Source organism: Syngnathus floridae, chromosome 21, assembly GCF_059516105.1.
Source record: "Syngnathus floridae isolate MCC-2025c chromosome 21, RoL_Sflo_1.0, whole genome shotgun sequence".
Lineage (NCBI taxonomy): Eukaryota > Metazoa > Chordata > Actinopteri > Syngnathiformes > Syngnathidae > Syngnathus > Syngnathus floridae.
Genome location: NC_142433.1, coordinates 601190 through 618315, shown reverse-complemented (window position 1 = coordinate 618315; position 17126 = coordinate 601190). Strand labels below are relative to the sequence as shown.

The 17126-nt window shown below is 49.2% G+C and overlaps 2 protein-coding genes across 3 annotated transcripts; one reads left to right on the top strand and one right to left on the bottom strand.

Annotated features, from left to right (window-relative positions):
• Positions 1–1425: 1425 nt before the first annotated feature.
• Positions 1426–14986, bottom strand: clk2a (CDC-like kinase 2a). Of its 2 annotated transcripts, XM_088365678.1 has the most exons (23): positions 14829–14986; positions 14665–14749; positions 14312–14536; positions 12259–13975; positions 11909–12108; positions 11594–11743; positions 11447–11530; positions 11255–11355; positions 10910–11179; positions 10722–10806; positions 10476–10636; positions 6428–6633; positions 5991–6282; positions 4905–4995; positions 4169–4235; positions 3972–4088; positions 3742–3908; positions 3505–3599; positions 3264–3393; positions 3091–3173; positions 2936–3015; positions 2751–2841; positions 1426–2674 (listed from the first exon to the last, which is right to left on the bottom strand). In XM_088365678.1, the coding sequence occupies exons 12-23, from the start codon at positions 6631–6633 to the stop codon at positions 2483–2485; spliced, it is 1611 nt and encodes a 536-aa protein (XP_088221804.1). In that variant the 5' UTR covers positions 10476–10636; positions 10722–10806; positions 10910–11179; positions 11255–11355; positions 11447–11530; positions 11594–11743; positions 11909–12108; positions 12259–13975; positions 14312–14536; positions 14665–14749; positions 14829–14986; the 3' UTR covers positions 1426–2482. The 2 variants fall into 2 exon arrangements, with proteins under 2 accessions (XP_088221804.1, XP_088221803.1); XM_088365677.1 differs by lacking the exons at positions 10476–10636; positions 10722–10806; positions 10910–11179; ... (6 more) ...; positions 14665–14749; positions 14829–14986 and adding an exon at positions 7316–7601.
• Positions 7769–17120, top strand: mcm3ap (minichromosome maintenance complex component 3 associated protein). The gene is made up of 28 exons (XM_088365670.1): positions 7769–9641; positions 9771–10033; positions 10127–10208; positions 10284–10407; positions 10468–10667; positions 10741–10880; positions 10993–11190; positions 11267–11535; positions 11602–11764; positions 11928–12085; positions 12281–12501; positions 12582–12808; positions 12870–12970; positions 13076–13207; positions 13332–13445; positions 13559–13711; positions 13816–14013; positions 14082–14150; positions 14250–14384; positions 14443–14596; positions 14693–14957; positions 15035–15132; positions 15226–15616; positions 15723–16007; positions 16082–16211; positions 16327–16503; positions 16581–16734; positions 16802–17120. The coding sequence occupies exons 1-28, from the start codon at positions 8138–8140 to the stop codon at positions 16967–16969; spliced, it is 6273 nt and encodes a 2090-aa protein (XP_088221796.1). The 5' UTR covers positions 7769–8137; the 3' UTR covers positions 16970–17120.
• Positions 17121–17126: the final 6 nt, after the last annotated feature.

Sequence of the window (17126 nt, the reverse complement as noted above, 5' to 3'; positions counted from 1 at the left end):
GACCTCCAGTCCTCCAGGGGCCGCGTTCCAACATGTTTTCCAAGTGACCCTCGTTAAGCGCACCTGCGTGAAAACTTTTAGCCACTTTCACGTTCAAAAGGAGCTAAAAGTTTTCACGCACCTGCACTTAACGAGGGAATCACTCGGACACTCCATTAGGTACACCGCCATTTTTAAGTGTACCTAATAACAGGCCACTTTATTAGGGAAATATCATGGTCAAAGGTCACAGGTGTCAAGCTCCAGTCCTCGGGGCCGCGTTCCAACATGTTTTCCAAGTGACCCTCGTTAAGCGCAGGTGCGTGAAAACTTTTAGCCACTTTCACGTCCAAAAGGAGCTAAAAGTTTTCACGCACCTGCACTTAACGAGGGAATCACTCAGACACTCCATTAGGTACACCGCCATTTTCAAGTGTACCTAATAACAGGCCACTTTATTAGGGAAATATCATGGTCAAAGGTCACAGGTGTCAAGCTCTAGTCCTCGGGGCCGCGTTCCAACATGTTTTCCAAGTGACCCTCGTTAAGCGCAGGTGCGTGAAAACTTTTAGCCACTCTCACGTTCAAAAGGAGCTAAAAGTTTTCACGCACCTGCACTTAACGAGGGAATCACTCAGACACTCCATTAGGTACACCGCCCTTTTCAAGTGTACCTAATAACAGGCCACTTTATTAGGGAAATATCATGGTCAAAGGTCACAGGTGTCACGCTCTTGTCCTCGGGGCCGCGTTCCAACATGTTTTCCAAGTGACCCTCGTTAAGCGCAGGTGCGTGAAAACTTTTAGCCACTTTCACGTTCAAAAAGAGCTAAAAGTTTTCACGCACCTGCACTTAACGAGGGAATCACTCGGACACTCCATTAGGTACACCGCCATTTTCAAATGTACCTAATAACAGGCCACTTTATTAGGGAAATATCATGGTCAAAGGTCACGGGTGTCACGCTCTTGTCCTCGGGGCCGTGTTCCAACATGTTTTCCAAGTGACCCTCGTTAAGCGCAGGTGCGTGAAAACTTTTAGCCACTTTCACGTTCAAAAAGAGCTAAAAGTTTTCACGCACGTGCACTTAAGGAGGGAATCGTAGAAAACATGTTGGAATGCGGCCGCAAGCCATGATATTTCCCTAATGAAGTGGCCTGTGATTAGGTACACCTCAAAATGGTGAAATGATATTCAAGTTTTGATGTGCAAAAGTCTCATGGCTTTTGATTATTTTGCTTGCTTGACAGGATTGGGCAGGCTGCCAGCCTCCGTTGACATGCCGTCGTGTTCCTTTGCTTTACTGGTGATCACCAATCAAGTGCTCAAATAAAACAATTGTTGTGCGCTTAAGTCTAAATCAAAACATCTATCCACCCCTACAAAATTCAATTTTAGTAAGAGGCTTGTGTGTACGTGAAGACAAATCCCAACAGGAGTTTCCCTTTGGAAATGAGGACTTGCACTTTAATTCTACAGCATCATACATATATACACTTTTATAGGCTTTCGTTTCATACAAAAACAATTCATGTTTACACAGGAGGTGAGAACAATGACCTATTTTAATCCCACCCCCAAAAATAAATATCAAACAGTTGTGTGCAGCTCATTTGAACCCCCCGTGGGACGTGTGCTTATCTTCAGTGGGGAAAACCTCAGGTGTGATGACATCCCACCTGGGGAAAGGCAATTGATACTTTTGTTTTAAAAGTACTGGGCGAGCTACAAGTCACAGCGTCGGACATTGATATAAATGTGTAGTTCCCGGCGCACGCACGCACGCACGCACTCGCATCACATGTAGAAAACAATGCATAGCATGTACAAACAACAGAAAGTCAGAAACCAAAAGAAATAAAGCCAAAAAACGTTACTTTCCCTCCTGTTCTTGGCGGCGTTAACCAGCAGCAAGACTATAGCAAGAGTGGAGTGTGTCTCATTGGTGATGAGTGACTAAGGAAGGCCTTTTCACGGCCTCCATTCTATCCGAGCTTAAAAGGTGCATGGAAAATGCCAATTTGGTGCAAGTGCTCATTTATCAAAAATCACTTGCATCACTCTGGAAATTCAATGGCAGGAAGAATGAGCCTTTAGCTTGCCATCATTAAGCATGATAACCGACTAACTTGATGGATGGTCTGTGGGATGGCCGCCGCCGCCGCCGCCGCCGCCGCCGCCGCCGCCGCCACCGCCGCCGCCGCCACCGCCGCCACCGCCGCCTTCTTTTTTTCCTTTCCCTCCTTATCACCATCCGCAAGAGGAAGACATTTCTTCTCCCCAAATGACTGCACACGGCACCTCAAGAACGTCTCGGTTGCGCCATATGTTTGGACGGATGACGTCAGGAGGAAGACGTGAGATGCATAGAGGACTCGTTTGGATCATAGTGGTCCTCTTGAAGCCCTGACTGTACAAGATTGCTGCTTCTTGAATGACGAACAACAGAAAGCCACCGCTCCGTGTATGAAATAGCGCTGTCGCAGGAGGAGGTGCTCCGGATCACCGGCTGATGTCTCGGTTTGCTTCCCAGCTCTTACTGCCGGCCGCCGCCTCGCTGCTCCCCCCAAAATCAAAGAAGGGGTGCTTGAGCGAGTCGGCGAGGAGCAGTCTCTTGGAGGGCTCGTACTCCAGCATGCTTTCGATGAGGTCAAACAACTGGTGGTGCTCCTCCGCCTCTGACAGCAAGTATCTCTGGAAGAGCACAAAAAACCCCAATGAAGTCATTGTTTGGGAACGCTTCCTGTGCATTCTTTTCCCCTGCTCTCACCCTCAGAGGCTTGCAGTTTTCCCGGACGTATTTCCCCGCTGAGGAGCTCTCATCCCAGTCCAGACGGCCTCGATAGAAGTACTTTTGCTTTCTGAAAGAGGTGAGGTGAGGCGAGGCGAGGCGCATCAGGGTAGGACCGGAATTCTTATCATGATGCTTACCTTTTCGATGCGAGTTATTCTCACCTGGTCTTGCGGATCATTCTGGATGGCACAGGTCCAAGGATTCTCTCCATCATGGCCAAATGCTCCCTGTTGTCATGAGTCTGACAAAAGCAGATTGAAAGCAACTCAGACACCACCGAGTCATTCTCTGACTGTCTTTGAAAAGAAGTACGTACCTGAAACAAGGTGAAGCCCAGGTAGTATTCAAAGAGGATACAGCCGATACTCCACACGTCACACGGATGGCTCCATCCCATTTCTAAGCAGCGCAAACAAGGAGTCGACATTTGAAATGGATTTTCAAGACAAATCCCTTACTGGCAAATGAAAAGCCAAACGGAATCCTCACCTAAAATGACCTCGGGGGCTCGGTAATGCCTGGTGGACACAATGGTGCTGTGATGCTCATGGTCGAAAGTGGCGCTGCCAAAGTCCACCACGCGTACGGCCGTGCTCTTAACCGTCCTTTCGTCTCGTTTCTGCCAGCGCAAAAAAAAATGTACGCTCAAAACAAGGGTGAACGTTTCTTAACAAGAATTAGCGGCATATCTTGGGGCACCTTTATTTTTCTCGTGCTGTTCCTCACTTACCTTCTCCACATTATAGGACATGGTAAAATCCGAGTTGACAAATAGGATGTTTTCGGGCTTTAGGTCAGTGTGTGTCAACTTATTGTCATGGAGAACTGTGAAATCAAAGAAGAAAGAGGTTGGACGGGAATGGTGTCTTTGCACGAGATGAGAACTCAGCAGCAGCAGCAGCAGCAGCAGCAGCAGCAGCAGCAGCACCAGATGAGGTGGGACGTGCTCCGTGACAGAAGAACTTACACTTCACAGCGAGACAGACTTGGTAGGCCATATGTCGGACTTGACCGATGGAGTAGGGCAGGTAGTTGTTCTCTTTGAGGAAATCAAAGGTGCTGAGAGCAAGCAGCTCAAAGGAGATACACATGTGACCGTGGTAGTCGAACCAGTCGTACATCTGCACGCACAGGCTGCAAGATACGCAACGTGGAAAAGTCAGTCATTTGTAAACAGCACATCACTTAGTCACTTACAATTGGTTTTCAGGATCCTTCTCGTTGATCTTCTCAAGCACATTGATCTCCAGGCGAGCTGCTTCTTTGTACTTCTCCACATTCTTGATAATTTTTAAAGCCACGCTGGATGCACCCCTTCGGAAAAAAACAAAACCACACCAACATGTTATTGACAACCTGAGCGGTAAGCTGCTGGTTTCAATGACGCCGCTCACCTGCGATGGTCAATGCACTGCATCACCCTCCCAAAAGTGCCTTCACCCAAAGTACTGACAATCTCATCTACAACATAGCACAAAGAGAAGAAGGGACAAGGGAACAACAGCAGGGGAAGAAGAGAACAGGAGAATTAGACAAGTGGATCCGCGGGGGCGAACGCATCCTAGAACCTATTCAGGGCTGCAGGCTAGTCAATGGGGCAGGCTTGAAACAAACGGTGATAACACTACCATACATGAAGGATCAAAAGTGGCCGGCCCTTTTCTTTGATGACCCATTTGCAGCCATCAAAAAGAGGGCACGTTCAAGCCCCTTCCCAAATTGGAAATCTTTTCAAAATTCAATGTGTAGGTGAGCGTGTTGAAATGGAAAGGGGACATGATCTACTATCATTTAATGAAGAAGAAAAAAAAAAGAATAGAAAAGAAAATATTGGAAAGCACTAGCTAGCATTTGCAACGCGTCAGAGAAACAATTGCAATTGAGGTTCTACTTTTAAGTAACCTGTGAAACATTGAGAAAATGCTCCACAGCTTAAGAAGGGAAAAACGCTGAAGATAACTTAAGTCCCTCACAGAATCTTCGCTCTTGCACTCCACCCGAATTGAGCTGGAGCACAGAGGTTTCTAGCGAGGCATCATCAGCATCATCATCAGGCACTCCCATTCAAACGCTCTATTGCTTTAATACTCATACGGAGAAGGGTTACGATAGAGTAGTGGCAGTGAGTACATCTCTCTTGTAGGACGTCCCCACTCCGACAGATCAGGTGCCCTTCCTCGTCGTCCCTCACACTCAGTGCCCGCGTCCGGCTGTTGCTCCGCTGTTTTCGCACCCAAACCGCCATCAGCAGGTCACGACACGACCAAAGGGAACATGGGGGGATTCGGGGGCAGCCACAGGCGGACGAGGAGGGCCGAGGTTGGGCGGGCGGGCGTTCGTTCGTTGATGGTGTCGGTGGGTTTGGTGGCCATGGGGCGATTCACGCGTGACACCACGTGAAGAAAATATATAACGATAGGGATATAGTGCAAGGGAACAAGTCAAAGATCACATGATGTCCTCTGCCATTCCCCCCCCCCCCCCCCCCCCAAACCACAGCTGCTTCAAAATAACTAAGCAACTGGCACATCTATCCTTTTTTCCTCAGAAAACATTAAAATCACAGCTTATTAGCTTGACTCGTCAGCTTTCATACAATGGTAGGGACCAAATGTAGCGAGCAGGAAAGTTACAACCTGCTCATTTGATCTATATTGCTGGATAGACGTGGGCTGATACAAAGAGACATTTTCGCAAATAGACTTTCAATGCTAATATGATGAAATATAATCATAATATTTGCATTTTTTTGGTGGAACATTTTCATTTTTTGCACAACACATAATAAATGCCACTCGACGAGCCGCAAATTTGCACTCGACCCAAAGGGGAAAAAAAGCTAAGGAATATATTTCAAAAGAACAAAAAAATAACATGGCTGCCCAATACTAATTTATAGATTAATGACTGTAAAATTGTGCAATCACTGAAAATGCTCTCCCAGCGTGACACACCTATATAAAGAAAAGACAAAAGAAACAAATAAAATGCTTTTGACAAAAGAAAAACAAATCAGAAAGATTGCACTACTTACCAAGTCCAGGGGCTGTGAAGAACAAATGGTTAAAGAAAAAAAGAGGCAGAGAGAGAGCTGAGCGCGATAAATAGAATATATAAGAAAAAAAGGAAAAAAAAAAAAAAGAATACAAATAAAAAATAAAAAAAAAAAACAGGGTGAAGATTGTTAAAGGCCCTCTCAGGTCTGGCTGTACTCACCGAAGACGATGGGCTATAGGACCTGGTTCTACGCCGCCTTCGTTTGTGCTTACGCCTGCTGCCTTTTCGTCTGTACGAATCATCCCGCTCCCGTTCCTTTTCTCGACCCCGTCGGTAGTCGTACATGCTTGGGGAGAAGTCGCGTGGATAGTAACTTTCAGCTGCTCCGTGCGGCTCCCTTTCTCTGTCATGGTCGCGATCTTGATCTCGGCTCGGATCCAGTCGTCTGTATCCCTCGTAGTATCTTCTGTCAAATGCTCGTTGCTCTGCTGAGCGATTGTCAAAGCTTCGACTGCAGGGAAATACGATTTTGAAGGGTGGGTGACAAATGGGACACAATTGACACGATGCTGCATTCCAAGAGGGAAGTCAGAAAGTAGCTGAAATCTCTTCTTCGTTACCATCTGAAAGCAGCATAAATCCTACAACAAGCATACCTCCTTGAGCGTACGTAACTCGCATCGTGTCTCTGTCCTCGTCCCCTTCGGTGGCGATCCCTGTCTCTGTCGCTGCTCGAAGAGTATGTGGGCGATCTTCTGTGTCGGTGTCTACGCCATCGATCCTTTTCTTTCTCTCTGTAGCGATCATTGTAGCTGCTGCGACTGTCTCTCTCAGAGGACGTGTACCTTCTGGTGTAAGGCATCTGGAAGAGTTTTGGAATGACAAACATGTCAAGAAAAGAAAAGGGCCCACTGTGCAAGACACTTTGACACTGCAAGCAAGTTGAGAACCAATCGATTTGCATTAACAACCTAAGTCGAGTCGAATAAAACTTTCGGATGCGTGTGTGTGTGTGCGTGCGTGGGGTGTATCTTTAGTAACTTTGAGCAAAGTGCAGGCAAGATTTGGAGCAAGCCTCAAAGCGGGTGACCATGAAATGACACCATGCACGTTGGGGGAAAGCATATAAATAGCCCCCCAAAAAACATGGCATGCTCTCGATCACACACGAACGACCCACATTCTGCAAAAGATTAAGCTGGAAACGCAACAAACTAGAGCCAAACACAAGCCTCTGGCCAATATGACTGCTTGCTTTCAATTCATTTTCTATCATGCGAGCAAATTATGATACGTTGCAAACAATGTCTCTTTTTAGTTGATGACCATACGTTAGTGCTCGAGTCAAATGTGTGATTGATCGCAGCAAATGATGTGCAAACCAGCGGAGGCACTACTTTCAGACTGCAGCAGTATTTGCTCATGTCAATAATTTGACCGCCATCTTAGCAGCTATGCTTAGGGAGTTAGCACTCGTGCTAATCATTTGGACTGGATGCAGTTTTTTAACGACGCATTTCACTTCGGGTTGAATGCCTGCCTACCGTTTTAGCAGCGAGCCCTGTACGTTTGTCCCACAAGAAGTCCGTGGTGCTGGCTTTCTTGTCACATTTATAATATCATCGGCTCGGTATCCCAAGCTCCGTTGCTAGCAAATAGCGTTGCGTTCGTGTGCCGAGCTAGTTGTGGCCGTGACTAGTGGAGCAAATGATACGTTCCATGACACTGGGAAATCTGGACGGCCAATGTACTCATAGGAAAAATCCGATTCCTGAAGTTGGGCTTAACGTTGACAGAAGTCGGTGGAAGGGGCGGGAGGGACCCCGGGGGTTGGTGGACCCCGGGGGTTGGTACACCCCGACCTCACTCAGACGTTGAAACATTACGTCACGCAATAGTGACACCCGTCGTCAAACATCAAAATAGCATTTTTACTCTCACAGAACGAACGCTGTAGTTTGCGTCAGTATCGACCATTTCTTTCCGCAAGCTGGTTATTCCCACCTTCCAAGGAGCCGTGAACATATCTTGGGACCGGAACCGGATGTGCTGCTTGTTATTGTACTTGCGCAGAACTTGCGGCGAAGCCGTTTTGGGCATTTGACAATGTCGTTATTTCACGCAGCATTATGAATCGTTTTTGTTTTGGATCTTATTCGACGGATCATATGCTTCGATCTTATTAGAACTCTATGTCAGTGATGCGGTATTTACTTGCTAGGTACTTATGTATGTCTAAGTGTAGGTGACACACGCGAGGAGTTGCATTCGTGACTTTTTCTGGTGGTGTTTAGCGGGGGGAACGCGGGATCGCGGCGTTTCATCGGCTGGAATTTCCGAACGATCGGGACACTACTGCTCCAAACATGAATCCATCGAACCCGTTTGGAGGAGGTTTCCAAGCTACGAGCAACGCTAATACTAGTTCGTTCCCGTCATTTGGACAGCAACCCTCCGGCAGCCTGCCCCCCAATGTGGGCATTTTCCAACCGTCAGCGTTTGGTCTGCCATCGGCCTCCAAAGTAGCCGGTAATACCATGTTTGCACAGGGGCCTTCGTTTGGACAGCAACCAGCACAAAGCTCGTCGCTCTCCAGCCATACTCCAGCTTTTAGCCAACGCCCTGTGGGAGCAAGCAACGCCGGCTTCGGTGGCAATGCTGGGCCAGCATTTGGAGCTATGAGTGGATCTAGCCAGAGTTCAGCTTTTGGACAGACGCCCGCATTCGGACAGCAGTCTGCATTTGGTCAGGACCCACGTTTTGGACAGCTCTCGACAGGTTTTGGACAAAAGCTCCCAGGCTTTGGACAACAGCCTGCGGTGTTTGGGAGCCCCCAAAACAGCTCAGGATCTACTACTGCCGCTTCACTCGTGCCACCTCAGCAGATAAGTTTTGCACAGTCTGTATTTGGACAAGCACCAAGTACCACTGGTAGCGTGTTTGGTGCTACTCCGACCCAGAGCCGAGGATTTGGATCTGAATTCCGTTTCAAGCCAGCCAGTGAAGTTCTTTTCAAACCCATCTACAGTGGCAGTCCTGAACCCACTCAGCCTCAAACCACGCCACTGTCCACCTTACCTTTTGGTAGCACCACAGAGAAGACAAGTTCCAGCACTGCTGCGAGTAGTAGCACCATCGCTGGCTTCTCTGGGGCAAACTCGGGATCAGTGGGCTTTAGTTTCTCTCAGCCTGCCGCTGCTCCGTCCCTCCCGGTCCAAAACAACCCACTGACAAGTGTCAGTAACAGCGGCCCCCCCTCCAGTGCTCTGCACTTCACCTTTTCCCAGCCGGCCGCCGCACCCTCCAGTTCCAACACGAATGCTCCAAGCGGCCAGCCTAAAACACCATCCACGTTTAGCTTTTCAGCCAAAGCCCTCCAACCGCAGACGGCTCAACTTTTTGCTGGGAACGCTATCATTCAGCCCTCCGCTTTCAGCGACAATCAATCTAAAGCGGAGCCTATTTTGCCCAGCAAAATGAGCCAGGGTGGAGACGCAAATGTATTTGCGCCGTTCAGAAAAGGCACGAAACGTAAAGAAGACCCCGCAACGAGTGCGCCCAACGCTGCGCCGGAAGCTATTGCGGAGGAGGCCGAAACAACGGAAAGCTCTTCGCCCAGGCAGCCCCCAAAAAGACCTCTCATGAGAACTCGGCCCACCGCCGGCTTATTCAGCAGAGCGCTGAGCGGACTGCGAAAAGCCGCCACCACCACTTCGGTCCGACAAGAGGGAAAGGAACCTCTGCAGCACAAAGCGCAGCTCGAGGAGTTGACGAGCGAGCATCCCCAAGTACCGCGTGAACATGTGGCTGCGAGCGCATCTGCCTTACAAACCCTGAGCACTGAGGTACTGGAAAAAGCCCAACAGCCAGGTGAGCGAGCGAGCGAGCGAGCGAGCGTTCACACTCAATGTCCCCTGAAAAGGATTGGATTTGTTAAGATCTCTCGTTTTCTTTTCAATTCCCACCGTGCCCATAAGTCCTCCGCCTCTCTCTTTGTAGACTTACAACACCCCCAAGAAGCGATGGGCGAAAGCAAGACGCCAAGGAGAACCGACGCGCGGAGCGAGAGCTTGGACAGCGAGAGCTTGGACAGCGAGAGCGGGACGTCTCCCGCTGACTCGACTGTCATTCAGTGCAGGAACATCCCGGCGGCCCTCAACAAAAAGAACATCATTGAGAAGCATTTTTCTCAATTTGGCAAAGTTAGCAAGCTCCAATGCCGGCCTACCAAGGGATTAGCCATGGTGCACTTTGAAAGCCACGTGAGTTTGTTTGTTTGTTTGTTCATCTGTTGGCAAAAGTATTGAAAGTGACCACAGCTGAGTTTTTTGGGATATGTGCATTCTTTCTCACAGGCATCTGCAGCCAAGGCAAAGAAGAACGGGAAGCTCCTGCATCAGCACGAAATCCTCCTTTTGTGGCAGCGAAAGAAGCCAAGTGCGACTCGATGCTTAAGTAGCAGCGATATTGCTCAACATTTCTGCTACACACCTTACTTATCCGCTTTGTCAGGTCCAGGGGACAAAAGCAGTAGAGCCATGGGGAAAAAAGCAGCGGAGAAGGGCAACGAGGCTGCTAATTTCAAGGCTTCATCGCCTTTCAAACGACCCGTACTTGGCGACACCTTTACGCGCAGGTAAAGGCCAATAGGACGCTTGTTATTGCAGCAGAGAGCGCTGATATTTGGTGTGCCTAGTAACTCACCGTTGAAGAGGCCAGCAACAACTCTCCAGCTAGACTCGGAACTTCAGAAGGAGAACGTCACCGCCGCCGCCGCCGCCGCCGCCACCACGACTCAGATCTCGGAGTGCCTCGCACCCCTCATCGGCGTCACGGCAGAGACAACGGAGGACAAGTACCGGCTTCTAGAGCAGAGGGACAAGATTTTGCGACAAGGTACGCTTTCCGTTTGTCACCCGCTTCTCACGAGCCTCTGTTCTTGATGCTTACTCTCGAACGATGTCCTCAGGTCGGCCCAAATGTACGGACATGGACCTCTCCAAGGTTTTCGTAGGAACGTGCCCTGACATGTGTCCTGAGAAGGAGAGATACATGAGGGAAACAAGAAATCAGCTCAGCATATATGAAGTCCTCCCCAACACAGAGCTGGTACCGTTTGCCGTATTTGATCACGATACCATCGATCCTATTGTTTGCAGTCTGCTCTTGGTGTCCAGCGCTTGTCGTAGTTTGTTCAAAATTGGAATCAACAAACATCCAGGTGGATCACGCAGCAGCCGTCAAAGAGTACAGTCGTTCATCCGCTGACCAGGAGGAGCCCCTTCCTCACGACTTGCGCCCCTTGCCGGTACTCGGCATGACCATGGACTATCTGGTCACTCAGATCATGGACCAAGGTCACGACAGCTTGCGGGATTGGTACGATTTTGTCTGGAACAGGACCCGGGCTATCCGAAAGGTAGCGACCGTCGAGTCGGACGGGTTGACCGTTGATAAATATCGCGTTGACGGATTCCACCCACCTTCTGCCGCAGGACATCACCCAGCAGCGTTTGTGCTGCCCGCACACAGTGTCACTGATCGAGAAGTGCACACGCTTCCACTTACATTGCGCCCACCATCTCTGCGAAGAGCCAATGTCCGTTTTTGAAGTCAAGATCAACAACGAGAACTTGACAAAGTGCTTGCAAAGCCTGAAAGAAATGTACGAGGACCTGAAGGGCCGTCACATCTACTGCCCCCGCGAGGCTGAGTTCCGCCAGTACAGTGTCCTGTTGAAGCTCAACGACGGCGACATCCTGCGGTGAGCGTGCACGACCGTATACGTATGCATACGCTCTACGGAATAATAACAACCTTACCTGTGCAGTGAGGTCCAACAGTTCCGTGATGAAGTGCGCAACTCCCCCGAAGTGCATTTTGCCGTGCAGGCTTTTGCCGCTCTCAACAGCAACAACTTTGTGCGCTTCTTCAAGCTGGTCAAAAGGGCATCGTACCTGGCCAGTTGCCTCCTCCACAGATATTTCAATCAGGTCAGGAAAAATCGGCGTTCTTTTTTTTCATCCAAGAACCATTTTTGGTTCAGTGACAGAGATGCACTTTCAGTTGCTTAGTAAGTAGGACAATCAAAGACAAATGGAAAATGTTCTCGAGGTGCAAGCATTCATTGCATTTACTTTGTAAAACGACGTGCAGGTCCGAGCAAAAGCATTGAAGACCTTGAACACTGCTCACACTGTGGGTCCGCGCTCGACTGCTTTTCCTGTGGACGACATTGTTCGGATGTTGATGTTCTGCAGTGCCAAAGAAGCAACTGACTTCATCCAGAAGTACGGCCTCAATGTCAGCGAGGGGTAAGTATCTTTTTTTGCAATGGCTATCACGAGAGAGAGAGAGAGAGAGAGAGAGAGAGAGAGAGAGAGAGAGAGAGAGAGAGAGAGAGAGAGAGAGAGAGAGAGAGAGAGAGAGAGAGAGACAGATCAATCAATCTATGAATACAGCGAAATGAAAAGCCGTGTTTTTTCACCTGTTCCACGTTGTGTTGACAGTGTGGTGGATCTGAATCGGGTAGCCTATCAGGAGCCAGAGTTGCTATCCCAGAAGAAGTCTCAGGTCATTCAGGCTAAGAAAACAACATCGACTGGGGAAGTGGTGAACGGAGGCCCCCTCCCCGATCCCCCTCAGCACAAACCTGTCGCCACCTTTGACTCTTACAACAAATACAGAGGAGAAGGCCCCTTGACTGAGTCTGCACCCAATCAATTGAAAGGTATTGTCACCCCAATGCGTGGATCGATTCGACTGGAAACCTTTGCCGTCTCGTCATAGATTTTGCTTTCGTTTCTTTAGCTATTGCTGCCAAAGTAGAAGGGAAGGCCCCGCCCAGCATCCAATTCCACACCCAGGTTTCACCTGATGTTTTTGGGCTGAGAGCAGAGAAGACAGAGTCCAGCATTTCTTTCCCAAACATGGCCCTCCAAGCTGAAGCACCGCAGCTCCTCCAGCCTGTAGCGCAGCCTCCCGCTGTCAAAGCACCGTCACCTGTACCGGAACCTCAACCAGTGTTCAGCGATGAGGTGGGAAAAATATTTCATAGGTCAGATTGAATGGAACGTTTTCACATTTTCCTATGCCCAGGACATTACGGCCGAAGTGGACTGTTTGATTGACGAAATGGTCGAGACATCGGCAAGAGCGGTAGCTGCTGAGGGTGCCGCTTATGCCACAGTAGCACTTGTGTAAGTTTGTCATGCGTATTGAAAGATTTTTTTCTGACTGTGCCCTGCTACAATTTTCTCCTGATAACGGTGAATCGATTTTGTTTTTCAATACTATATCTGCAGTGAGAGCAGTGTGCAGGCAGAGTCCGTACTAAATGAGGTTTTAGGAGAAGTGCTACAAGAATTGTCTTCCAGCGAGATCCTTCTGGAACAAGAGCGTGTCGCAGAAGAGCAACGCAGGATTGAGGAAGCAAGGTTTGTCCACTATTGTCCTCTTTAAATCTCATTTAAATGGACTTCCTTAATGCTTTCACCAAAATAGCGATCTTTCTGTGCTGTGATCACAACGCAAATAAATGGATGGCTCTCTCTGTTTCAGGCGGAGACAGGAGCTCGAGAACTTTTTGTCCAAGTTCAGGCTCTCTTTGTTCGCAGAGATCACGCAGGAAGTATTAGATGAGACCGTCGAGGAGATTGCCGCCGCAGTCTTCCGGTAAGGCTCGGTCACGTATTCAATCGGAATTGCATTGGCCGTCCAGTTGTATTCTTCTTCAAAATCGTTTAGCCCTACTTTGGGAACCGAAGGAGCCATTTCATCCTTTTCAGGCAAGCAGTGGATGAGAAAGCACGCTGTGTCGCTAAATGTTCTCAAGAAGTCTGCACTCGTTTCATTGAGGACACTTTGAAAGCAGACATTGCTCTGCTGGTCGAAGAAATCCTCACGGCTGAGCTGCAGCGCGCCCGCAAGTACATCAAAAGGTACGTACGAAAAGTCGAAGCTTGCGCGAATTGATGATGATGATGACGACGACGACGGTGACATTTTGCTCCATTTTCTTTTGTCTACTTATCTGTCCAAATAGGTGGCGTGATGTGGTAGCCGTGCGCCGGCAGCTGAAGAGACAGATGAGAGGTTTCCCGGCAGCTCCTTGCTTCGTGGACCCTCACTTCAAATTGAAGGCGCTGGCTCCGAGCGCTCCGGCACAGCAGTCTGTTGAGGATCTGACTCGTGGAATAGTAAACCTGGGAAATGCAGGAAGGTTATCTCTGTCCAGCACCAGGTACCTCTTTTGTTTTTTATGTGCACGTATGTAGCTTGGATCGTAACTAACCACCTCAATTGCTGCAGGGCATTGAAAATGAGATATTTGGCTGTACACCAAATGAGAGTCCACTACTACTATCAGCAGCTTCTTGAGTAAGTCTTGATTTTTTTTTTTGCTCTGCTAGCTTCTGGTTGTATGCTCCAAACAAATTGTGTTGCCTTTCTGCACTTATTCCAATTTTTGCCTCACAGCGAGTTAGTGTGGGCACCACTCGACATGCCCACCCTGGTGATGGAAAATGTCCACAACCCACCTGATAGAATCTTCTGGAAAGCTGTTGTCTTACTGCCCAGTGAGCACGAGAGTGTCGCCAGCCTGGCAGACAGGTGAGCAGCTGCTAGTGACAATAACTTTGGCGGGATTGACACATCGTTTCCTGTCCAGGATTCTGTCTGATTGGCTCGAAATGAAGCTTGCTGGCAGCCAGGCTCCAAAAATGATGGAGGAACAGCGGGATGGAACTCTGCAGACCCTCCACCTGTCCAACACAATCAGGGAGAAGGGACATGGTACCCATGAAGTCCATGTCAGCATCAAGGTCAGTCTATTTGAAATGTGTTACATTGATTCTCGTGTTGTAGATGGGGTGGTGTGTGTGTGAGTGACCTTTTCCGGGGCGGGGGGCGTCTTCCAGGTGTCCAGAGGTCCGTTGTCTGAAGACGGTTTGTCGAAAATGGAGGAGTGCTGCGAGCTGCAGGGGACAGGAGCGCTGATCATGTTGCTCCCGGCGCTGAGCTTCTCGGAGGACGATCGTAACGAGCAGGACGTACCTCTGCTCTCGGCCTTGCTTCAGCTCAAACAGTTGCAGCAAGCCAGCACCTGGCACTGCCCGCTGCCTCTTGTCATTCTGGTGCCGGGCCCCGATGGCATCACCTGCAACACTCGCAAAGTTGAAGAAGGTGATTGTCAGAGCTGCATTGTGGCCAAAAGGTACCAATGTTTGACTTGAACCCACCCTGAATCTTTGTCCTTACAGAACTGATGCTGCCTATGCTAGTAAAGGATGGCCTCATATCAGAATATAGGTTGTTGTTCATCCCAGAAAGCACAAATGATATGCAAGGATCCAAAGAGGTAAGTCAGAAGCGTTGACTACTTACCGGAGGCCTTTTTTCCTGACCGCTTCTTCTCTGCTCTGCTCTGCTCTGCTCTGCTGTGTTTTTTTAGCTTAGCTGCGCTCTGCGTTGGCTTGTGCCCCGTGCACCTCCACCTATCCCACTTTGCTGCCGCACCCTGGTGCAACTCGTGGAGGCCAACTTGAATCAGGAGTTCAGCGGCAGGGTTTCTGCTCACTGCCAGCAACGTGCCGCTGCCGGCCTCCCGCCGCAGGATCCCGCTCCCGTCATCCAGCTGTACAACGCCGTCATAAGCCACGTTGCCGCCACGGTGTCGTCGTCGGAGCTCTCCAAGATCTCGTGGCCGCCAGCAGAGTTCTGTAAGCCTGATAACGGCCAGTTTGTTCCAAATCTGGGCTGGAACTCTGGCTCACACCTGGCCTGGTTGCGTCAAGCCGTCCTCAACTTGCAGCTCCCACAATGGAGGCAACTTTCAAACTCAGGTTCGTGTGCATGTGAACAACAACAGTGCAGCTGGAAAGTCATCCACTTTATTGAACCGAATGTGTTTGATGAACTCGGTTCATTCTTTGTTTGTTTTTCCTCTAGACACTTGGTCTGAGCTGTGCTCCTCCATCTATCGCTACGCTGATCAGATCCAAGCCACGCATGGCAGTCAGCCCCTCATCATGTCACGTCTGGAAAATCTCCTGGAGCGGGTCCGAATCCAAAGCCAGCGCAGGAGAACTTCCGCTTCTAAGCGGAGCTTCAACTTTTGGGATGGGACACACGACGCAGATCCAGCCTATAGTCAGATCCCTTGGGTTGACGTGCTGGTCATCTGCATTGAGCACAAACTCAAAGACTGGCAGCTTCCTGAACCTGTCTGCGAAGGTTGGACTTGTCTTTGTCTAAACACACCCTAATGATTGATATGTGACGATAACCTAGAGTTGATGTATCTTAAGATGCGATCGCAGCACATGGGGAAATCCTGGTTTACTATCTGAGGGAGTCATTAAAGGGCTTCCAGCCACCCGAGGAATGGATCGACTCGGTCAGAATGACGCACAGGGAGAAACAGCGAGATGACAAAGGGTACAAAAGTTCTCTAAAGCCACAAGCTGATTCTACACAGCAGTGATGCTTTTCAATTTGGCTGCAACTGTCTCACTGACTTTCTCTCTCTTGCTCCCCCCCCCCCCCCTTAAAGGACAAGTTCAGCTAGCTGTACTACACCCAACAACCTGACAGTTAGGCATGGATTGTTCCCGAGCATGCTGGAAGCTCAGGAAGCCCCTCTGGACATCTCACACACCCCCACAGCATTAGAGGCGCTTACCCACAAGGTGTTCCAGACGTTGGAGGAAGAGAAGACTGAAAGCAGAAGGTACTTCCGGCTCCTGTTTCAAAGCATATACATAGTATCGCTTGTTAATCACGTCTTCTCCCAATGCATGTCTGCAGGAGCACGCAGCAGCTCCAGCGTTGGCTAGATGGTGGTGACTGCGTGGACGAGTGGGCCACACCACTCCTCGTTCCATCTTCCATCCTGCTCTCCATGCCTGCTTTTGTAAAGCACGACTGCTCGGCCAAGCCTTTCGATGCTCTTTTCACAAAGGTTTGACATCTTCATCCCATACGACACCTGCACATCTGGACCCTCGCTAAGAATCACCTGTTCCCAGGAAGCACAGAGTCTGGAGCCAGTGGCGAAAGACAAGTGGTCCCAGAGGAGTCATTTGTCGCTGACTGAGCGACTGAGTGAGCTTCAGCAGCAGATTGAAGCAAGCCAAAGGGAAGAATCGCTCTGCAAACTGAAACTGAGTGCAATGATGAGCATTGTTGAAGACTGAGCAAAGTTTTGTTTTTAGCAAAGGTTTTCTATTCTTAATGTATCGTGACTTCTGCCATTCTTGTGCATGGAAAAGTCTTACCGGTGAATGCTTCCATTTTTTCTTTGACCCCTTTAGTTTTTGAATAAATAGTAAATGTTGACGTACTTCATTTCAG

Excerpts from the sequence above, each read along its gene's own strand:
- mcm3ap (XM_088365670.1), top strand. The coding sequence starts at position 8,138 with ATGAATCCATCGAACCCGTTTGGAGGAGGTTTCCAAGCTACGAGCAAC. Across the intron at positions 13,712-13,815 it reads GCCCGCAAGTACATCAAAAG|GTGGCGTGATGTGGTAGCCG; the intron begins GTACGTACGAAA and ends CTGTCCAAATAG. Across the intron at positions 14,151-14,249 it reads TACTATCAGCAGCTTCTTGA|CGAGTTAGTGTGGGCACCAC; the intron begins GTAAGTCTTGAT and ends TTTGCCTCACAG.
- clk2a (XM_088365678.1), bottom strand. The coding sequence starts at position 6,633 with ATGCCTTACACCAGAAGGTACACGTCCTCTGAGAGAGACAGTCGCAGC. Across the intron at positions 6,283-6,427 it reads AGTTACGTACGCTCAAGGAG|TCGAAGCTTTGACAATCGCT; the intron begins GTATGCTTGTTG and ends ATTTCCCTGCAG. Across the intron at positions 2,842-2,935 it reads AGAATGATCCGCAAGACCAG|AAAGCAAAAGTACTTCTATC; the intron begins GTGAGAATAACT and ends CACCTCTTTCAG.